We start from the raw sequence: 19,916 nt of genomic DNA on the forward strand, positions 1-19,916 counted from the left end.
TATTTTCTTAACAAAATATTATAGTTTTTAATATGAAAATAGTTGCGTTTTCTATTATTTTTAGATCAAGTGAGGTATAGTTTACTCTTATTTTCAATACATTTTATGTTATAATATATATTATTGTTTGTTAAAAATATGAATAATTTGTAATTTATAAAATCAAAAGGCTTTCACTAACATTAAATTGATTTTGGCCACCCAGTCATCACATTCTGGTTCGCCCGTTTCAGACAATCCCCACAAATTTATGGTACTCTTTATATATAAGTGGGACAATTAAGCACATGTGAAGAGCAACACCAAAGCCATACTCCAAAGGCTCTCATTTGCCTCTTGCAACCATGGTGTTCCTAACAGCTAATCTTCACTTCGTCTTGTTTCCCCTAATGGCTCAAGGCCACATGATCCCTACGGTGGATATTGCAAGAATATTGGCTCGCCGTGGTGTAGTTGTTACCATATTCACCACCCCAAAAAATGCATCGCGTTTCAATTCAGTTCTTTCTCGTGCTGTTTCATCTGGTCTTCAAATCCGACTTGTACAACTCCATTTTCCGACAAAAGAAGCAGGACTACCTGAAGGGTGTGAGAATTTCGACATGATAACAACACCTGCGGATATGATGAACAAAATGGTTCATGCCATCAACATGCTTCAGAACTCAGCAGAGGAATTGTTTGAAACACTAACACCAAAACCAAGTTGCATAATCTCTGACTTTTGCATTCCTTGGACTGCTCAAGTAGCTGAAAAGCATCATATTCCAAGGATTTCGTTCCACGGATTTTCTTGCTTCGCCCACCATTGTTTGCACCAGCTACAAATTTCAGAGGTTTGTGAAAGCATTAGTTCAGAATCCGAGTATTTCACCATTCCTGGCATACCTGACGAAATTCAAGTTACCAAAGAGCAGATACCTATGATTGTCACAACATCAAATGATGAAAAAATATTTATGGAGCAGATACGCGATGCTGAAATGAAGTCATACGGGGCAATCATAAATACTTTTGAAGAGTTGGAGAAAGCATATGTGAGGGATTACAGGAAGGCGAGAAACGATAATCTTTGGTGCTTTGGTCCACTTTCATTATGTAACAAAGATAGTTTAGATAAGGCTGAAAGAGGCAAGCAGGCCTCAATTAATGAGCACCAATGCTTGAAGTGGCTAGATTTGCAGCAACCCAAGTCTGTGGTGTATGTTTGTTTTGGAAGCTTATGCAACTTGATTCCTTCACAGCTTGTGGAGTTGGCCTTGGCCTTGGAGGATACAAAAAGGCCATTTATATGGGTTATTAGGGAGGGAAGTCAATTCCAAGAACTAGAAAAGTGGATCTCTGAAGAAGGGTTTGAGGAAAGGACCAAAGGAAGAGGCCTTATAATTGGAGGTTGGGCACCACAGGTAACAATATTATCACACCCTTCCATTGGAGGATTCTTAACACACTGTGGTTGGAATTCAACACTTGAAGGGATAAGTGTTGGAGTGCCACTTGTTACTTGGCCTCTATTCTCTGATCAGTTTTTAAATCAGAAGCTTGTTACTGATGTGTTGAAGATTGGGGTGAGCGTTGGGGTAGAAGTTCCATTGAAATGGGGAGAGGAAGAGAAGATGGGTGTGATGGTGAAGAAGGATGATATTAAGAGGGCGATATGCATGGTGATGGATGAAGATGAAGGAGAAAGCAAAGAGAGAAGAGAAAGGGTAAGAAAATTGTGTGAAATGGGAAAGAGGGCTGTTGAAGAAGGAGGCTCTTCTTTTCTTGATATCACTTTGGTTATCCAGGACATCATGCAGCAACAACAATCAAGTACCTAAATTTGACGCACGCTTGAAGAGTCGCAATTTACATCCAAGGTTAAATTTTGTTTTTAACTTTTTTACTCATATATTTTGCATAATGTAAGTTGCATGTCCTTTTCGCTGTACTAAATGCCTTTGCTCTTCCTCTTATTAAGGCAATGCAAGCACACTATTTCTCTGATATTATATCATGAATATAAAAATTTCTACTTTCCTTTATTTTTTAATAATTTATCTTTTAAATTATTTGATATAATAAAATACAAAATTCTATATATTTCCTCCTTCAATTCTTTAATATTTGTTTTTCATATTATTATTAATATAACAAAATAAAAAATTTCATATTTGTTTAATAGTCCTCTTCAAGATAAATTATTGATTGTTTCAAACTTGAAAAGTGGAAAAGAAATTATGTATATAACAACACTGTAAATATATGATTTATTTTATCATAATTTTATATCTAATGATTTTGCTGGGGATGTAAACTTAATATATCCTTTATCCAGTCATACAATACAATTGGTGCACTATGCATGTGTAGTGGTTGATTGTCACAATAATGAATATATATCATCATAAATTCACAATTTATATCTCACTAAAAATAGTACAGTTAATGAGAAGAGACCCTCGTCTTATTCATGAAGAAGAGATCATTATTATGCAAATCTTATAGACAAAAATTGTTACTATATATGTAGGACTCTTCAACGTAGTATAATAAGTTCTTGATGAGTCTTTTTGACAAAGATGGAAAAGATACAATATCAATCAATAAGTTTTTAAGTCTTTTACAAAGGATTATAGAAAAGATATAATGTTAATAAAACATCAATCTAACTTATATATAAGGGTCGACACCTTCGACTTTCTTATATTTATTCATATAAAACTAATCTGTTTCACTGTTATGTTTTACTGTCATGAGACTCCTTTATAATGTATTTTTTTCGTTTCAAACCATTATCCTCTAAACTTTGATGAGATGGTGTAGTATGCTGTAGAAGAAAATAAATTTAATGACATAAAACATAGAGCACTTGTGAAATTTATATGGGATTATAGTATTAAAATAAAAATATATGCAACAATTATAAAATTGATTGACAAATGAACCACATATATAAAAATAATTAATCATGTGAAAATCTCATATTATCTCACATATCATATATTTTGGAAATTTCCAACTTTTTCCCACTTGGTCCATTTATCCCATTATCAATCAATACATGAAACTAAATATAAGGATCATAGTGACATGTCCTCCAAAATTGAGTATTATCTCCCGTGTATCACAATATATCAAGTCTCTCATCAAAGACTATTAACTATAATCAATAAACCATATGTTTATTCTGGGTCAAATGAAATTTCTCAAAATAAACAAATATGTGGACAACAAAATGAGAAAAATTGAATAAGAGTTTTATCAAAGTAAGAAATAATGATTGGTATAACATGGAACCAATTCCTATTTGTGCTAAATGATCCTTAAAATTCTTTAATTGCATAGGCCTACTTTTTGCTGCTTTAAAATATAGCTCCACTAGTTAGCATAAAAACATAACTAGATGTTGATTTTCTAGTATTACTGCAACCAGCCAAATCTAAATAGAAGTAGCATATCACCTATAAACTAACATTTTTTTTTCTGTATATGAGCCTGAAATCCTTTAATCCTTGAAGATATTTGATAACCTTATTTGCATCTTTCTAGTGGTCAACACCTGGATTACTCTGATATCTAATGAATGGATGAATGACTGAATGAATCTAATGACTATTATGTTTTACCAATGCAAACACGTCTTAGTGAATGAATCCAGTGACATAAAACTTCATATGGACTAAAGTCTTACTCAATTCATTCAACCAAATGATAAAATTATTATACTATTATGTTTTATCGATGTAAACACGCGTCTTAATAAATGAATCTAGTGACATAAAACTTGTTTGTGTTTACTCAATTACACTTATCTAACCAATTGATAAAATTATTAAACTATATCCTTTACTCAATTCCTGTGGGCAATTTGAGAAATATAATCTAATATTTCATCCTAATTAATCATATAGATGTAAGAATATTCTTATGGGTAAAAATTCATCATATCACATATAATTAACTACAATTAATTTATTATGTGATTATAAATATCAATCAATTAGAGATGTTGTGGCTACTCTCTTCCTTATTAAAAATATATCCACCATTCAATCATCTAAAAATAAATATTTGCATCAACATTATTTATATTGCAAAAAAATTGAATAATAATATTCACGTTTATAAATTAATTATACAACATATAATTTATATTAACATACATTACATAGAGAATCTTATAGTATGTACAAAACCTGTAGTTAGGGATGACAACGGAGTAGGGCGAGGACAGGTTTCGCTATCCCATACTCATCCCCGTAAAAAAAATGCATCTCCATCCCCATATCTAAACCCAACGGGTATCAAGCTTTTGTCTCATCTCCATCCCCACCAGGTAACGAGTATAATTTCGTACCCATACCCGTACCCATTTTCTTAATACTTTATATTAATTTTAATTAATTTTTATAAAATAAAAAAAAATTATGGTAAAGGAAACATAAAATTATCAAATATTCAATATTATGAGGATGGTTGTTTCTTCGATATCAAATACTTTGAAATAAATTATAATTGCTTACATTTTAGATTAGAATACCAAATAAAATTTCATGAGAACCAAAACATTTATTAAATTTGCAAACATTAGTGAAACCTAGTTGATAAAATTTAAATATATTTTTAAAAAAAATATAAAAGGAAAAGAAATATTCATATTAAAATATATTTTAAATGTTTGTTTACTTCAATTTTTTAAATTATAATGAATCTCTTTTATATACACTAATAAAAGTTATAATATATCACTTGATCAAAATGATGCAAAGAACAAATAATAAATATAATAATAAATTTTTAACATAGATCTTGTATCTTTTGAACTCCAATATATGCTAATGGTGATAAAAAAATATTCATGCCAACTACATTAAATTTTTATATTGTAGTAAATAAAAATTATTTATACAATTATAGTGAAAAAAATTAAAGTATGATTGTAATGTGTTAGAAAATAAAAAATAATTAGATAAAATTTCTCGAAATAGTATTCTACATGATGAAAATAAACAAAAAAAAAATATTAAAAAATTAACAAATGTGTGTCTTATAAACAATTTGGAGACTATTCAAAAGAATCGTACAAAAGGAAAACAAATGTATAATCAATGGTATGATAAGATGAAAAATATCTTAGAGATCTAAGAAAACTTTTCAAATATCAACATATATACTCAATAGTTGAGAAATAAAAAAAATTATTTTAGCGAAACAAAAAAGTTTTTCAAATGAAACAAAAATTAATAATAATAAGTAAATAATTTTTTTATATTACCTATTAAATGAAAGGTTTATGTTATTAAACACTTAAATTGAGAGTATTAAACATTTTCATGTAAAAGAAAAATATACAATAAATAAAAATATTAAAAAATAATAGAAATATTCAAATGTTAGAGATAATTTTTTTTAATTGACATACATCATTTTAACATAATTACATAAATGTTATGATAAGATAAAAAATATATTGGAAATGCGATTGAGTTTCATGACAAACCAAATAATTAGAAAAAATAAAAACTAAAAAGTATATATATATATATATATGGTTACTTAATTAATTTTGAATATTTTAATAATTTAAACGAGGATATGGCGGGGATATGTACATCCTCATCCCCATACCCAATTGAAAAAATCGGGGATTCTCCATACCCATACCCATATCCATACCCATTCAATGCGGGATTCTCCGTCAAAACAGGGAGGGGTTCAGACAATACCCACGGGGACGGGTTTATTTGCCATCTCTACCTGTAGTACATACAAAACATATATTACCTAAAAAAAAACTTATTGTATATAGAAACCTTATAGTACGTAAACATATATTATGTATAGAAACTTAAAGAACATATTATAGTAAGTACAAAAATATAAAAACATATATTACTTACAAAAAATTATAATACATATAAACCTTATAGTACATACAAAACTTATGGTACACAAGCTTATAGTATGGTACGATATAAACCTTATATAGTATGTACAAAAACTTATAATACATAAGTTTATAGTATATATCATTTAAAAGGAATAATCATATGTCAATCCTTAATTGACTAAGACAGTAACTCAAACAGAACACATTACTTAACCATCACATCATACTATAAAAGATTTCACGTTAAAAGATAAATATAAAATAAAGTCATATATTCCTTATTATTGTAACAAAATAAAATGTGCATTTTTAATTCATCTTTTGCCTCAAAATAATTCATGTACCCACTATTCAAGAATGATGTCAATTGTGAGATCAAGTGACAGTGTTTTGCATTACTTGAATACACAAAACAAATATCGGATTCCTATAGCAATTTCGACAAACCTCGAGCGCAATGCGGATGCTTCCAGATCTTTTCAACATATTAGTCATTGTCACTGTCATAAAAATCTTTTAATTTCGTTTCAAACTCTCATATCTAAACTTTGATGCTATACAGGTTGAAAAAAGTAAGTTTGATGATCTAAAGCACAAAGCACATGTGAAATATAAAGATCTTTGTCTATCAGAGAATAATTGTCATAATAATTATTGTCAATAATATGAGATTACAGTATAAAAATTTATGTCACAATTATAAAATTAATTGACAAATAAATTACATCTATAAAAATAATTAATTATGTAAATATCTCATATTATTCCACGTATATACAAAATTTCCAAACAATTAAATCTAAAACTTACTTAAACTTGAATTTTCATCTATTCTCGACCTCTGTAACTATTTACAGTAGAAAATTGTCATTGTTTAACTTGCTTACGTATCATAATAGCTTTGGGAACGTGTAAATTGTTTGATGTGTCCAAATTATTTTCTGAAAGAAAAAAAAAAAATCAGTCCCAAAACCGTAGTCTCAAGCCCATTTGAAAACTAAGTGCCTCTAAAACTGATCTAAAAGCCAATTCTTTATATTTCTAACGACTTTAAAACCGGTTTCGAGAAACTCTCAGAATCATCTTTCTCATTCCATCAAATTGCTTTTCCTCTACCGTGCACCAAATCACTTCACCATATTTAAAGTTTCAAATCGAATTGTCCTTACCAAATCAAGAAATGTCATATCCTATTATGATTCCTGGGTTCTTCATACATTTTTACATTTTTATGCTATATGAAAATTTTCAAGCTCTGGAACGTAGTTGGAGCATAACATTTTGCATATATGTAAGATTGTGTTAATAGCCAGCATCTTTAGAAGTTTGATTTTTATTGAAAAGATAAGAAAAATACTTTAAAATATTCTTTCCGATTTAAAAGTATAGACTAATTTAGGATTAATAATCATAGCTACAATATTAGTAATTAATGTTAAAAATTAATTTAAAATTTAATTCATAAATCAGTATATTTTGTATTAATATTAGAGATTAACTTAAATACCAACTACTTTAATATTATAAATAATTTCTAATTTAATCGATATAATAATTTAATTAATTAATTTTATCTCTAAATTTAGTTGTTAATAATTTTTGGAACATGTCAGAAAATCATATTTCACTATACAAAAAATTATTGAATAATGATCAATTTTAATAATAAAAAGTAATTATTTATTATAATGATCAATTTAGATATAAATCTATAAATTAGAAATTATTCATAATTAAAATAGTTTCAAAAAATTATAAATGGTGTCGAGATATTGTAACTAAAATAGTTTCTATTATAAATTAGTCTCTAAATTAATATTAGTTTCTAATATTTTGGCTAAAATAATTCATTTTTAATTAAAAAAATAATATTTAAACATATTTTTTATTACTAAAATAGATCATTATTTAAGATTTTAATTATACTATTTATTATAAAATATATTTTAATAAGAAATAGGATAAAATCTTTTTTACTGTGACAACTCATTTATTATATAATTTCCCTACTAATAAGTATGTCTCAAAATTTTAGTAAAGCAACGTTCATCTTTTAAATATGCGTAATACTTTTATAATTATAACCATATTAAATTATGTATTATTTATATTATTTTAATATATATATATATATATTTTATAACCCTATTAATAATTATTGTATAAATATATAATATTTTAGTATATTATTATGTTTTTCTCAAAAATTATTGTTTTCACATTACATTTAAAGGATTTTAAAGGTTGTTAGATGTATGAAATAACCAAAAATGTCAAAATTCTTTAACCAATAATAAAAGTTTACGAGTGAACAAAGATATTTACGATAATTAGGTTCAAATTATACTCTTCAATAATAGAATTTAGATTGATTTTAGGCAAGTGAATATATTACAAATTCTCAATATATCTACTTTCACTTTGGAAAATTGATTAGAAGTTCTAATCTATTTTTGAAAATAGAGAAAGAGGAAGAAAAATAAAATTGATGATATACACCCATGAGAAGAGTTATCTTCAGCTAAGCTATGAAGATTAAATAAGTCTAGTTTACGAATTAGAATGGATTTATTGTAAGAAGATATGATTTGAAATCCAGGGGACAAAAAGCTAAAAATACATGACTCAGAAGTGGTACACAATCCTATGTTACGTAAGTGCTTACGTGAACATTCACTGATACATCGATGCCTATATATTACTTACAAATCAACTACATGAGCCAATCGAAGTCATTGTATTGTGATTTGTACCTTGTCATTACCGCAAAAGCATGCCTTCGCAAGAACGAAAGCCACACTTTGTCCTGTTTCCATTGATGGCCCAAGGCCACATGATCCCCATGATGGACATCGCAAAAATACTGGTCCATCGCAACATCACTGTGACAGTAGTCACAACTCCACACAATGCAACACGTTTCACCTCAATCTTTGATCGTTATGTTGAATCCGGCTTTCCCATTAGATTAGTTCAAGTTCAATTCCCATGTGAAGAAGCAGGAGTACCTGATGGGTGTGAGAATCTCGACATGATACCTTCACTGGGCACAGCCACAGGTTTTTTCCAAGCAACAAGCCTTCTGCAACAACCGGTGGAAAAACTGTTTGAAGAGTTAACACCAGCCCCAAGCTGCGTCATATCTGATATGTGTTTGCCATACACATCCCATATCGCCAAAAAATTCAATATTCCAAGGATTTCTTTTGGCGGAGTAAGTTGCTTTTTTATTCTGTGTAAGCATAATATGGCAATCTATAATGTTCTGGAGAGTGTAACGTCTGAGTCCGATTCCTTTGTTGTGCCCGGTATCGCTGACAAAATTGAAATCACCAAAGCACAGTCTGCACAACCGATGAATGAAAGCTGGAAATATTTTAGTGGAGAAATTGTGGCTGCTGAAATGGCTACTTACGGGGTAATCATGAATTCTTTTGAAGAGTTGGAGGCAGCGTATGCAAGGGATTACAAGAAGGTGAAAGATGGTAAAGTGTGGTGCATAGGACCTGTGTCTCTTGTTAACAAGGATCACTTGGATAAGGCTCAAAGAGGTAGAGCTTCAGTTGATGAGTCTCAACATGTAAAATGGCTTGATAATCAGAAGGAAGGGAGTGTAATCTATGCATGCCTCGGAAGCCTGTGCAATTTAACAGCACCACAGTTGATAGAGCTTGGTTTGGCCTTGGAAGCATCAGAAAGACCCTTCATTTGGGTTATCAGAGGAGGAAATCATTCAGCAGCATTGGAAAAGTGGATTGAGGAAAACGGATTTGAGGAAAGGACAAGTGGTAGAAGCCTTCTGATTCGGGGTTGGGCACCTCAATTGTTAATATTATCACACCCTGCAATTGGAGGGTTCATAACACACTGTGGTTGGAACTCCACCTTAGAAGCAATATGTGCGGGTGTTCCGATGATTACGTGGCCACTGTTTGCGGATCAGTTCTTGAATGAAAGTTTTGTGGTGCAGGTTCTAAAAGTTGGAGTGAAGGTTGGGGTGGAAATTCAGATGACATGGGGGAAGGAAGAGGAAATTGGCGTGGCAGTGAAAAAGGAAGACGTTGAAAGGGCCATTGTGGAGATAATGGAAGTGACAAGTGAAAGTGAAGAAAGAAGAAAAAGGGTTAGAGAATTGAGTGTGATGGCTGAAAGAGCCGTGGAGAAAGGGGGTTCCTCTCACTCTAATGTCACCTTGCTCATCCAGGATATCATGCAGAAGATCGAGAGAGACGTGTGATCATCTCATTTATACACCAATTTGATGTAAAAGATCATACCTTCAGTTTTTCCCTTATAATTCTCTTTCTATGGAACCATGTTCATCATGATCTTTTTCAAATTTACTAATTATCTTATATCTCTTTGAATACCTACCATGACATCTTTCAAATTTATCTTTATATTTGTGCAAGTCTATAATATTTGAAAATTTATATGGACAGTTCTATCTTTCCGGCTCATTGGTTCAAGAAAAATTTTACTTTTGACAACCTTTTTTCACTTTACATTCCAATAATAAATATATGAAATATTATAATGAAATAATATTGTATACGATTATCCTCATTTCACTAATATATAAGTCCATATAATAGGATATGATTATGTGATTGACTGTCAAATAGATTTCATTTTATTCTTCTTCAATAGAGTACGTAAATCTTTTGTGAAGATACAATTTCATTTTACTCATACAAGCGATTATTTTTCCTAATGATTTTTTTGTTAACGTGACTGAAACTTGAAAGTTTAAATACACTATAGTTAACATAATAAAAATAAACGTCATTTTCATTTTGAGGTTATCGAGCATGGCGTATTGGTTTTACAGTCAAACTTTATGATCACTCGTCTTTTTGCTTTTTGAATTCATGCCATGTAGTGCTTTTTATTAACTGGGTTTCTGTTAAACAAATCACCGGAAGACTGTTTTTTATTCGCAGAAATTTTCTGGCAGTTTTAAAATCATCAGAGACATTGTTATTTTTTCTTTTGACAGTTGTCACAATACGAATATATTATCACTTGTTATTTCCTGACTTTGTAACAATAATGATCACTACGTTTTTAGATTATCTCAAAAACATCTAATAGTCTGTCGTGTTACGGCAACTCACAAAAAATATAATTTCACGTGGTTAGAAAAACTGCTAGAAAACTATCACCACTAGTTAGTCTCATCACTTCGGTCATATTTCAAATAATGTTTTTCGACAATAATTGGTAAATAAGAAAGTAATCACTTGGGTCAATCAACCTGATTGATGTGTATGTAATGATTAAGTATTGACATTTATTGTATGATGACAGCTTAGAGAAAATGCATAGTTTCTATTTTGTATCCTCTTGAAACATGTTGAGGAGAGAGTCAATAATTTGATATTGCCGGATATTATGACATTGTGGTACTTTTCTCAAGGAAGGTTTTATCAACAACCACAAATACTTTAAAGTTGTAATTATGCTACTTTTAATTAGGTCATTTAAAAAAATTATATTTCAACATTATATTTAAATTAATTTGTAAAATTAAAGATTGATATTTATATTAAAATTTAAATTAATTTGTAAAATTAAAGATTGATATTTATATTAAAATTTAATAATAAAAGTTATAAATAAAGTTAACGTTAATAATTTGTTTAAATATTCACATTTTGTTACAATGTATAATGACATTAGTCATTATTTAAAAGACACATGATCTTTAAAAAAGTATTAATATTAACATATAATGGTATAAATTATGTTTTTATATGAAATCATATTATTTTATTTTCCTACTACTTGCTTATTAGAGGATGTTCTCGCCAAATCATGGAAGAATGGGTATGGATATCTGCAAGTACCTTGATTCTGAAGTCAGTTGGAGTGGAATATTCTAGGAGAATAAGCATAAAATTGAGCTTACCTTCCCCTTTTGAGTTCAAGTTCTTTATTGAGTTTTTTGTGATGTCCTCTACTAAGCATTAAAAATACATTATTTTGGTACTTTAAAAATAATTTTAATAGATTTTAAAACTTCAAAATTAGTGGTCATTACTGTATTTTATAGACACAATAAAGAACAATAGAGAAAAACAAGTAGAACTCAAACTCCCCATTTTACCTTGGTGTGAATTACCTTTATACTTGCATTTTACTAATTACCTTGATTAACGCTTGGATTATTCCATAAATGCTAATGAATGTCTCATTGTAAGTATCATAACGTCATAACCTCGTAACATCTTGAGTTGATGGCTATCACAGTCACTATAGTTTGTACTTGCCTTTGTTTGACATACCTCTATTAGAGGTTGAGATGTATGTGATAATTGTGATTCTTGCTACTACACGATGAAGTTGTCATGACCGAGATGTGTCAGGATCATTTTGGCCTAGATGTATCAGATTTCACATAATTGGTAGGTTGTTCTGAATGAGATGTGTTTGGACAATTTTTGCCCATATGTATTAGGATCATCTTGAACTAGATGTATTAGACTCTTCATGAGGAAAGAGGGAAGAAGTTTAGAAAATAATCATATCTTTGCCTAATATGTATTGGGACCATCTTGGTTAAGTTGTGCAAGTCAACACAATCTTACATGTGCAAGTCCTACACAATACATGAATCAATATCTCTGACTAAGATGTACTAGGATCATCTTGGTCGAGATGTATAAGTCCAATACCATCTGAGATGTACAAGTCCAACACAATACAAAGTTTTTTTTTAACTTGTTTTATTTTATTTTTTATTTTCACTCTTTATTTTCTTTTTAATACAATGGTTTTAGCAATAGTTTTTCCTTACTGGATTAAAAAGATAAAAAAGAGTGGAAAGGAAGAATAAGTTATTTCAAAGTAATCATTTGTATCTCTTCATCGTATATCAATAATAGTTTAATATCTTAAAAAGATAAAAAAAAAAATAAATTGAAAGGATTAAATGGACATGACAAGTGCTTACGAGATAATAATGAAATATTTTTTAACCATCATGATATTTATGTGAATTATACTAATTTTGTTGATTATAGTGCTACAAGAAAGTTATTGAATATTGTGGACAAAAATTTTGCATAGTTCTAGCTCCCTCTCCTTTTCTTTTTCATTTTTGTTTTCTCTTTCTTCCACTTTGGCTTCCAACTAGAGATGTCAAAATGAGTTTCAACCCGTGAGTCAACTCGGTTCACTACGGGTTCGAGCCAGGTTGGGTTGAGAAAAATTCAACTTTTTCAAAAGTGGGTTGAACTCAACCCAACTCACTTAACCCACGGGTTAAACGGTTCGAGCCGGGTTGAATGTGGGTTGGCCCACTTAACCCACCAACATTTTTTTACAATTATTTTTTAATTTTTTTTAAATTTTTTTAATAATTATTTACTACTCTTATTATATTTGTTCACAACTTCATATTTTTAAATGCTAGAATGTTGCTTAATTATATTTGAATAGTTTGAATGTATAATTAATTTGATTATCAAGTTATATATGTTGATACTTTAATCTTTAACTATAATCTTTATAGTAAATTACTTAAGTAACCGTCTTATAAATAATTTTTTCTAAATTAGCATGAAAAAATTGTATAGTTTTTTTATTTATATTTTGTTGAATAACATGACAGAAAATTTGTAATACTAGTTATGCTTTCTTAGACTATATGGATATTTTATTGGAAATATTCTTCATATATTGCTCGTGAGCATGATCAAAACATTGATTTTTGATTTTACTATGATTGTCATCTCATGGGTTACTTAAAAATTTATTTAAAAATTTGAATACTAAAAAATAAATAATTTTTTTAGGTGGATTGGTGAGCCAACCCATTCAACCCACCAATCTGTAGTGGATTAAGTCGGATTACAAAATTTATAGCTCACCATAAAATGAGCCGGATTAGGTTCATTTATTTTCAACCCCGCTCGTGATGAACCGATCCGTGTAAGCCGGGTTGGCTTCCTTTTACATGTTTACTTCCAACCAACCACGAGAGACGTTACACATTTTTCTACAACATCCAGACCCTCTACCTCTTTTGTGGACCCATCATACCTTCGGTAACAATTTTTGTTTGACATTTACTTGCAACACAGTCACGACATGTGACATGTCTAAAATGTTATATAAGGAAAACTTAGAAAAAATTAAAGTAGGAGAGAAAAAGAATGAGATTTCTTATAAGACAATCTCGAAGAGAGGAAGAGATAAAGAACTTTAAAGAAAATTAAATAAAAAAAAACTTGAAAACTAATGTTAAATTAATTGATTTTGGCAATAAATTATATTTTTTATTTAAAATTGAGGAATTAAAGCCAGTTAAGTTCTAACCATAAAATATAATTAATTTTTTATGTTACCGTTAATTAGGTCAATCTAATAATAAATTAAATTCATAATCAATTATAATAAAATATAATGGGATGGTAGGATACGAGATCTCCCCTGTCATACCCACGGGATAAATATAAGTCTTATACTCCCGTATTTATATTTGTGTGAGTATCTATTATGCAAGTACCTACATCATTTTTTAATATTTATGAATATCCATGTGTATCCACAGTTATTTACAGAAAAATAAAAATAAACATTTAATAACATATTTGAATTGTAAATCCAAATAAAATACAATGCATAACATTCATAAATTTCAAATAAAGTCCAAATAATCATTTAAATAGTGTTGAATGACAGTTTATAAAGAAATAATTTTTTTAAAAACTAATTGATAAAAAAAATAACTCATTCAAAATCAATATGTTAAAATTTTAATAATATTTTTTTTTATTTTTTTAATATAGCAGATATGGGTATCCACGGGTACATATATGATACCCATACCCACCCCGTAAAAATGCAGGTACAAAAAAATATTCATTACTTGCGATATCCATCTACAATATACATCTCTTACTCGTCGCGAATTTTTATCCGCGGATATTCGCAGGTATAGATTTTTTTGACATTCCTAACTATGAGTGTGTATTTTATTTTATTATGATAGTAATATTTAAAATAATAAATAAAATTATATTACTTTTCACACATTTCTTTAATTAACTTTGTTTTTTTACTTATTTTTCTTCCATTTTTTACATTTTCCTTTTATTTCTTTCCTCTAGATCAAAAGGTATTAATATCAAACTAGGTCAATGCATGGCTGTCACTATTTCTAATTTTGTATCATTTTAAGTTGATACTAATTATTTTCATATGAAAAAAATTAAAATATTATTTCCACAAACAAATGAATAATGTTAAAACGGGTCACACCGACAATATTATATGTAAAAACGAGTTGAAAATCTCAATTCACATGTCAAAAGACGGATCTATAGATTAATGGATAGCCCGTCAATTTATTTTTAGAAAGAAAAAAATTAATTTATATATATATATATATATATATATATATATTCTTATAAATATTTTTAAACTTTATATTATTTAATTAATGTTCCTAATTGAATAAAAATTATTGTATTTAATAATTGAACTTGATTTATAAATATTAATAATGTAAGCTACAATAATAATATATATTTATTTGAATAATATAATATTAAAAAAAATTATTTTGTTTTAATTTTTAATTAAAAAAAACAGCAGGGCAGCCATGTGTCTGTCTTTGACTCATCAGTTTGAGGAAATTAGATGAGACAGACCAAAGTAAGTTTGTGGGTTAAAACTCACTCCACACATAACAATTTTGGTAAGCGGTAGCTGGTCAGTGGATCTTGACCAACTTTGTCACCATATCCCTATTTTTAGTCAAATTATTTTCATTTTAAGTTAATTAGGTAACTATACATATCCACAAAGTAAGTTTAAACTTTAGTTATACACTTTTTGTTTTTTAGTCTACTTTTTGTTTATTAAATTATATTACAAGGTTTTTTGTTTTTATTTGATATTGAATTGTGTTTCAATTTGTCATTTTACTATACCCAATTATTTTCTTTTAATTGTTAAAATTACGTCAATTAATTTCATTGAGTAATAAATAATGATGTCACAATTATTAATAGTATAGATTGACAAGAAAAATAAACCAAATAAAAATTGTGATTAGTTAGGATACAGCTACACTTATAGTTTGTTTTTATCTTGTCCTTTTTTTTATGAAATACATATATGCCAATGAAGTAGTTTCAAAAGTTGTGGAAAAAAACATAAAGATAACATTCATAATAATAAGTGTTCAAAACTATGATTTTGTTTCACTAAACGTTGAAAACTATATATGGATCATCATGAAACGTTGAACAATGACGAAAGCTTAGAAATAATAATCTGTGAAACAGAAGAGACTCAGATCGTACACAAAACACATATGCATCACCCATACTTCAAATAATCCAACTACAATTACGTATGCTCTTACATCATAACCATCAAATAATATAATTTTGTAGTCTTCATCACTCTTATAAAGGATAAGGACACTGCAGAGGGAAAACCACAAAACCAAGAGAGGGAACTTCACTGCTACCCATTTTTCATTTGCCTCTTGTAGCCATGGTTCTCCAAAAAAATCCTCACTTTGTATTATTCCCCTTTATGGCTCAAGGCCACATCATCCCCATGATGGACATTGCAAGAATATTGGCACAGCGTGGTGTGATTATCACAGTATTCACAACCCCAGAAAACGCATCACGTTTCAATTCTGTCATATCTCGAGCTGTTTCATCGGGCCTCAAAATCCGTTTTGTACAACTAAATTTTTCATCAAAAGAAGCAGGGCTACCCGAAGGGTGCGAGAATTTGGACATGGTCTCTTCAAATGATATGTCCAAAATTTTCCAAGTCATCCACATGCTCCAAAAGCCAGCAGAGGAGTTCTTTCAAACACTTACACCTAAACCAAGTTGCATAATCTCAGATTTCTGCATCTCTTGGACTGTTCAATTAGCTGAAAAGTATCACATTCCAAGGATTTCTTTCCACGGATTTTCTTGTTTTTGCCTCCACTGCCGGCACCTCATACATACTTCAGATTTTTGCAAAAGCATCACTTCACAATCCGAATACTTCACCATTCCCGGCATACCCGACAAGATTCAAGTTACCAAAGAGCAGTTACCAGGATCACTTGCCACTGATTTGAACGACTTTAAAGAGCAGGTGCGTGATGCTGAAAAGAAGTCTTATGGGGTTATCGTAAATACTTTCGAAGAGTTGGAGAAGGCATATGTGAGGGAATACAAGAAGGTTAAAAATGATAAGGCGTGGTTCATTGGTCCTGTTTCATTATGCAACAAAGATGATTTGGACAAGGCTCAAAGAGGCAACCAGGCTTCAATTAACGAGCACCATTGCTTGAAGTGGTTAGACTTGCATCAACCCAAGTCTGTGGTGTATGTTTGTTTTGGAAGCATATGCAACTTGATTCCTTCACAACTTGTGGAGCTGGCCTTGGCCTTGGAAGATACAAAAAGGCCATTTATATGGGTTGTAAGGAATGGAAGCCAGTTCCAAGAACTGGAAAAGTGGATCTCCGAGGAAGGGTTTGAGGAAAGGACCAAAGGGAGAGGCCTTATAATACGAGGTTGGGCACCACAAGTAATGATACTATCACACCCTTCCATTGGAGGATTCTTAACACACTGTGGTTGGAATTCAACGCTTGAAGGGATAAGTGGTGGAGTGCCACTTGTTACTTGGCCTCTGTTTGGTGATCAATTTTTAAACGAGAAACTTGTTACTGATGTGTTGAAGATTGGGGTGAGGGTTGGGGCAGAGGTTCCATTGAAGTGGGGAGAGGAAGAGCAGAAAGGTGTGACGGTGAAGAAGGATGATATTAAGAGGGCGATATGCATGGTGATGGATGAAGATGAAGAAGAAACCAAAGAGAGAAGAGAAAGGGTAAGTAAATTGAGTGAAATGGGAAAGAGAGCTGTTGAAGAAGGAGGCTCTTCTCATCTCAATGTCACTTTGCTTATCCAAGACATTCTGCAACAAACAACTACCAAAGAGGATGCAAATTTGACGCACGTTTGAAGATTCTCCATTCACATGTTGACGTACTATTCCTTTCATCTTTAAGTTCATATAATATAACCCCTATTTGTTATGGTTAATAGACAGAAGCAGTTTCATTTATGGAGGGAACATTCAAAAGCGAGAGGGAATATTTTGATATATAACAACCATGAATCATAATCTATTGAATAAAGTTATTTAATTTAAATATAAAAATAACAAATAGATTGGAAAGTGGGAGTAAAATATGTGTCTAGTGGACAACATGGTCCATTGATTTGTCTCTGTCCAATGACAAACTGTATACGTCCATGCGCTATAGTTGTTTGTCTTATTGTGTCACTTTCGCTACATCTATATCTGCACGTGATACATTATCACTTTAGGTATTAGTTATATTTTTGTCTCGTGATTTGTTTACTTCTATTTTTGTTTAATTTCGAAATAAATAGTTTTATTTTATCTTGTCATTCTAAGCCAGTTCAACTCGATTACTTCTTCTATTTAAATTTATTTGAAATGATGACTTTAACTAACAGTGATAAGTTTAAGTTGTCACTAAAAAACTATTTCTAATCAATAAATTTTCTGTAACATTGTCAGTATTCAAGACTAACAATTCTAATTCAATTTAGAAAGAAAGTATCGAATTGTATTAATTATTAAAACTTAAGGAAGTAAATTGTATTAGAAACATACTAGTGCTCCTGTTTAAGGTGTAGTTAATAAATATTGAATTTTATAAAAATTCATAAGTAACTATAATATTAAATAAATCATAACTTTATTAATTATTAGTTTATTTTTACTTTATTTGGAAAATAAAAATACCTATGAATGTTATATATTTTAGTTATATATTTTATAATTGATAATTTATTTGATAAAAAAAATAATTAAATAATATAATAACTATATTTTAATATTGTTAAAAATTAAAATATAAATAAGCACAAAAAAATAACAGAGAAAATAAAATAATTTTTTTTCTTTAAAAACATACAATATTATGTTAATTATTTCTTTATTAAAAAACAAAAGATATTTTATTTTTCTTTTAATTTAATTTTGTGTGTGTTTAATATATTTTAATTTTTAACAATATTCAAATACAATCATTTTATTATTTAATTACTATTTAAATTTTTTATATCAAATAAATTATCAATTATAAAATAAATAATATTTATGAGTATTTTTATCATTTAAATAAAATAAAAGTATACTCATAATTAGTACAGTTATAATTTATTTAATTTTACAGTTATTTATTAACTTTTACGAAATTCAATATTAACTGTTTGCATAGACCAATACTACATCAACAACATTAAAGGCAGCATTAATAAGATACTTTTGAATCCATTCACAGTTTACTTCTATAAAGATACTATGATTCCATCATTCCACAAACGGAGAAGATCATATATACCCATAAAGTAGTAATTAATACGAGAGAGAATATTACCAAATTCCTTTTTGGAAAGTTTCAAGTACCTTAAAAATGCTGAATTAGAAATTATAGATTTAAAATATTTACAATATTGTATCTTAATTGTGATTTTCAATGCACGGTCGTTCTAATTTTAGATAAAGTTTTCATATATTTTTAAGGTTAACTTAATTAGTTAATTTAAAACCCTAAATTGTTTGGAGAAATTATTACTTCTCTAAATTAAAAATAATAATTAATTAAATCGTTTGATTTATCTTGTAATATTTGATTTAGATCTCTAGAAGTAGTTTACATAACAGTGTTATAATCGTCACCGCAACAAATGCTATAATTAACAAATTACAAGATTAAGAATTCAGTTAGGTCATGTCTTCAGTACTTACTAGTTAATTTGACCTACTTTTAATACCCTGGACACCAATATCGATTAACATATATATCTTATGAAAAGATTTTCATCGTGGATTGATTTTGCTGACATATGAGATACACTTAAACTTTAAACAAACAAACTTTGGATCGGAGAATTTTGTTATAATGACCAGTGCTCCAATATATATCACAATTATCTCTAGATACGTACGTGATTCAAAAGATGACCAGCCA

At 29.2% G+C, this 19,916-nt stretch overlaps 1 protein-coding gene and 2 pseudogenes across 2 annotated transcripts; all 3 read left to right on the forward strand.

Moving 5' to 3' along the window:
• The first annotated feature begins 230 nt into the window (after positions 1-230).
• LOC114181040 (UDP-glycosyltransferase 73C2 pseudogene) lies at positions 231-2,038 on the forward strand (annotated as a pseudogene).
• Positions 2,039-8,605: 6,567 nt separating this feature from the next.
• Positions 8,606-10,244, forward strand: LOC114173275 (UDP-glycosyltransferase 73C1-like). Its single transcript, XM_028057562.2, has one exon. The coding sequence runs from the start codon at positions 8,649-8,651 to the stop codon at positions 10,110-10,112; it is 1,464 nt and encodes a 487-aa protein (XP_027913363.1). The 5' UTR covers positions 8,606-8,648; the 3' UTR covers positions 10,113-10,244.
• A 6,067-nt stretch (positions 10,245-16,311) lies between these two features.
• On the forward strand, positions 16,312-18,324 carry LOC114173760 (UDP-glycosyltransferase 73C1 pseudogene; annotated as a pseudogene). Its single transcript, XR_014995074.1, has one exon. The product of XR_014995074.1 is annotated as a UDP-glycosyltransferase 73C1 pseudogene (transcript).
• The last annotated feature ends 1,592 nt before the right edge of the window (positions 18,325-19,916 follow it).

The sequence above is a fragment of the Vigna unguiculata genome, chromosome 1 (assembly GCF_037176805.1).
Source record: "Vigna unguiculata cultivar grain cowpea cultivar isolate G323 ecotype 2 chromosome 1, ASM3717680v1, whole genome shotgun sequence".
Lineage (NCBI taxonomy): Eukaryota > Viridiplantae > Streptophyta > Magnoliopsida > Fabales > Fabaceae > Vigna > Vigna unguiculata.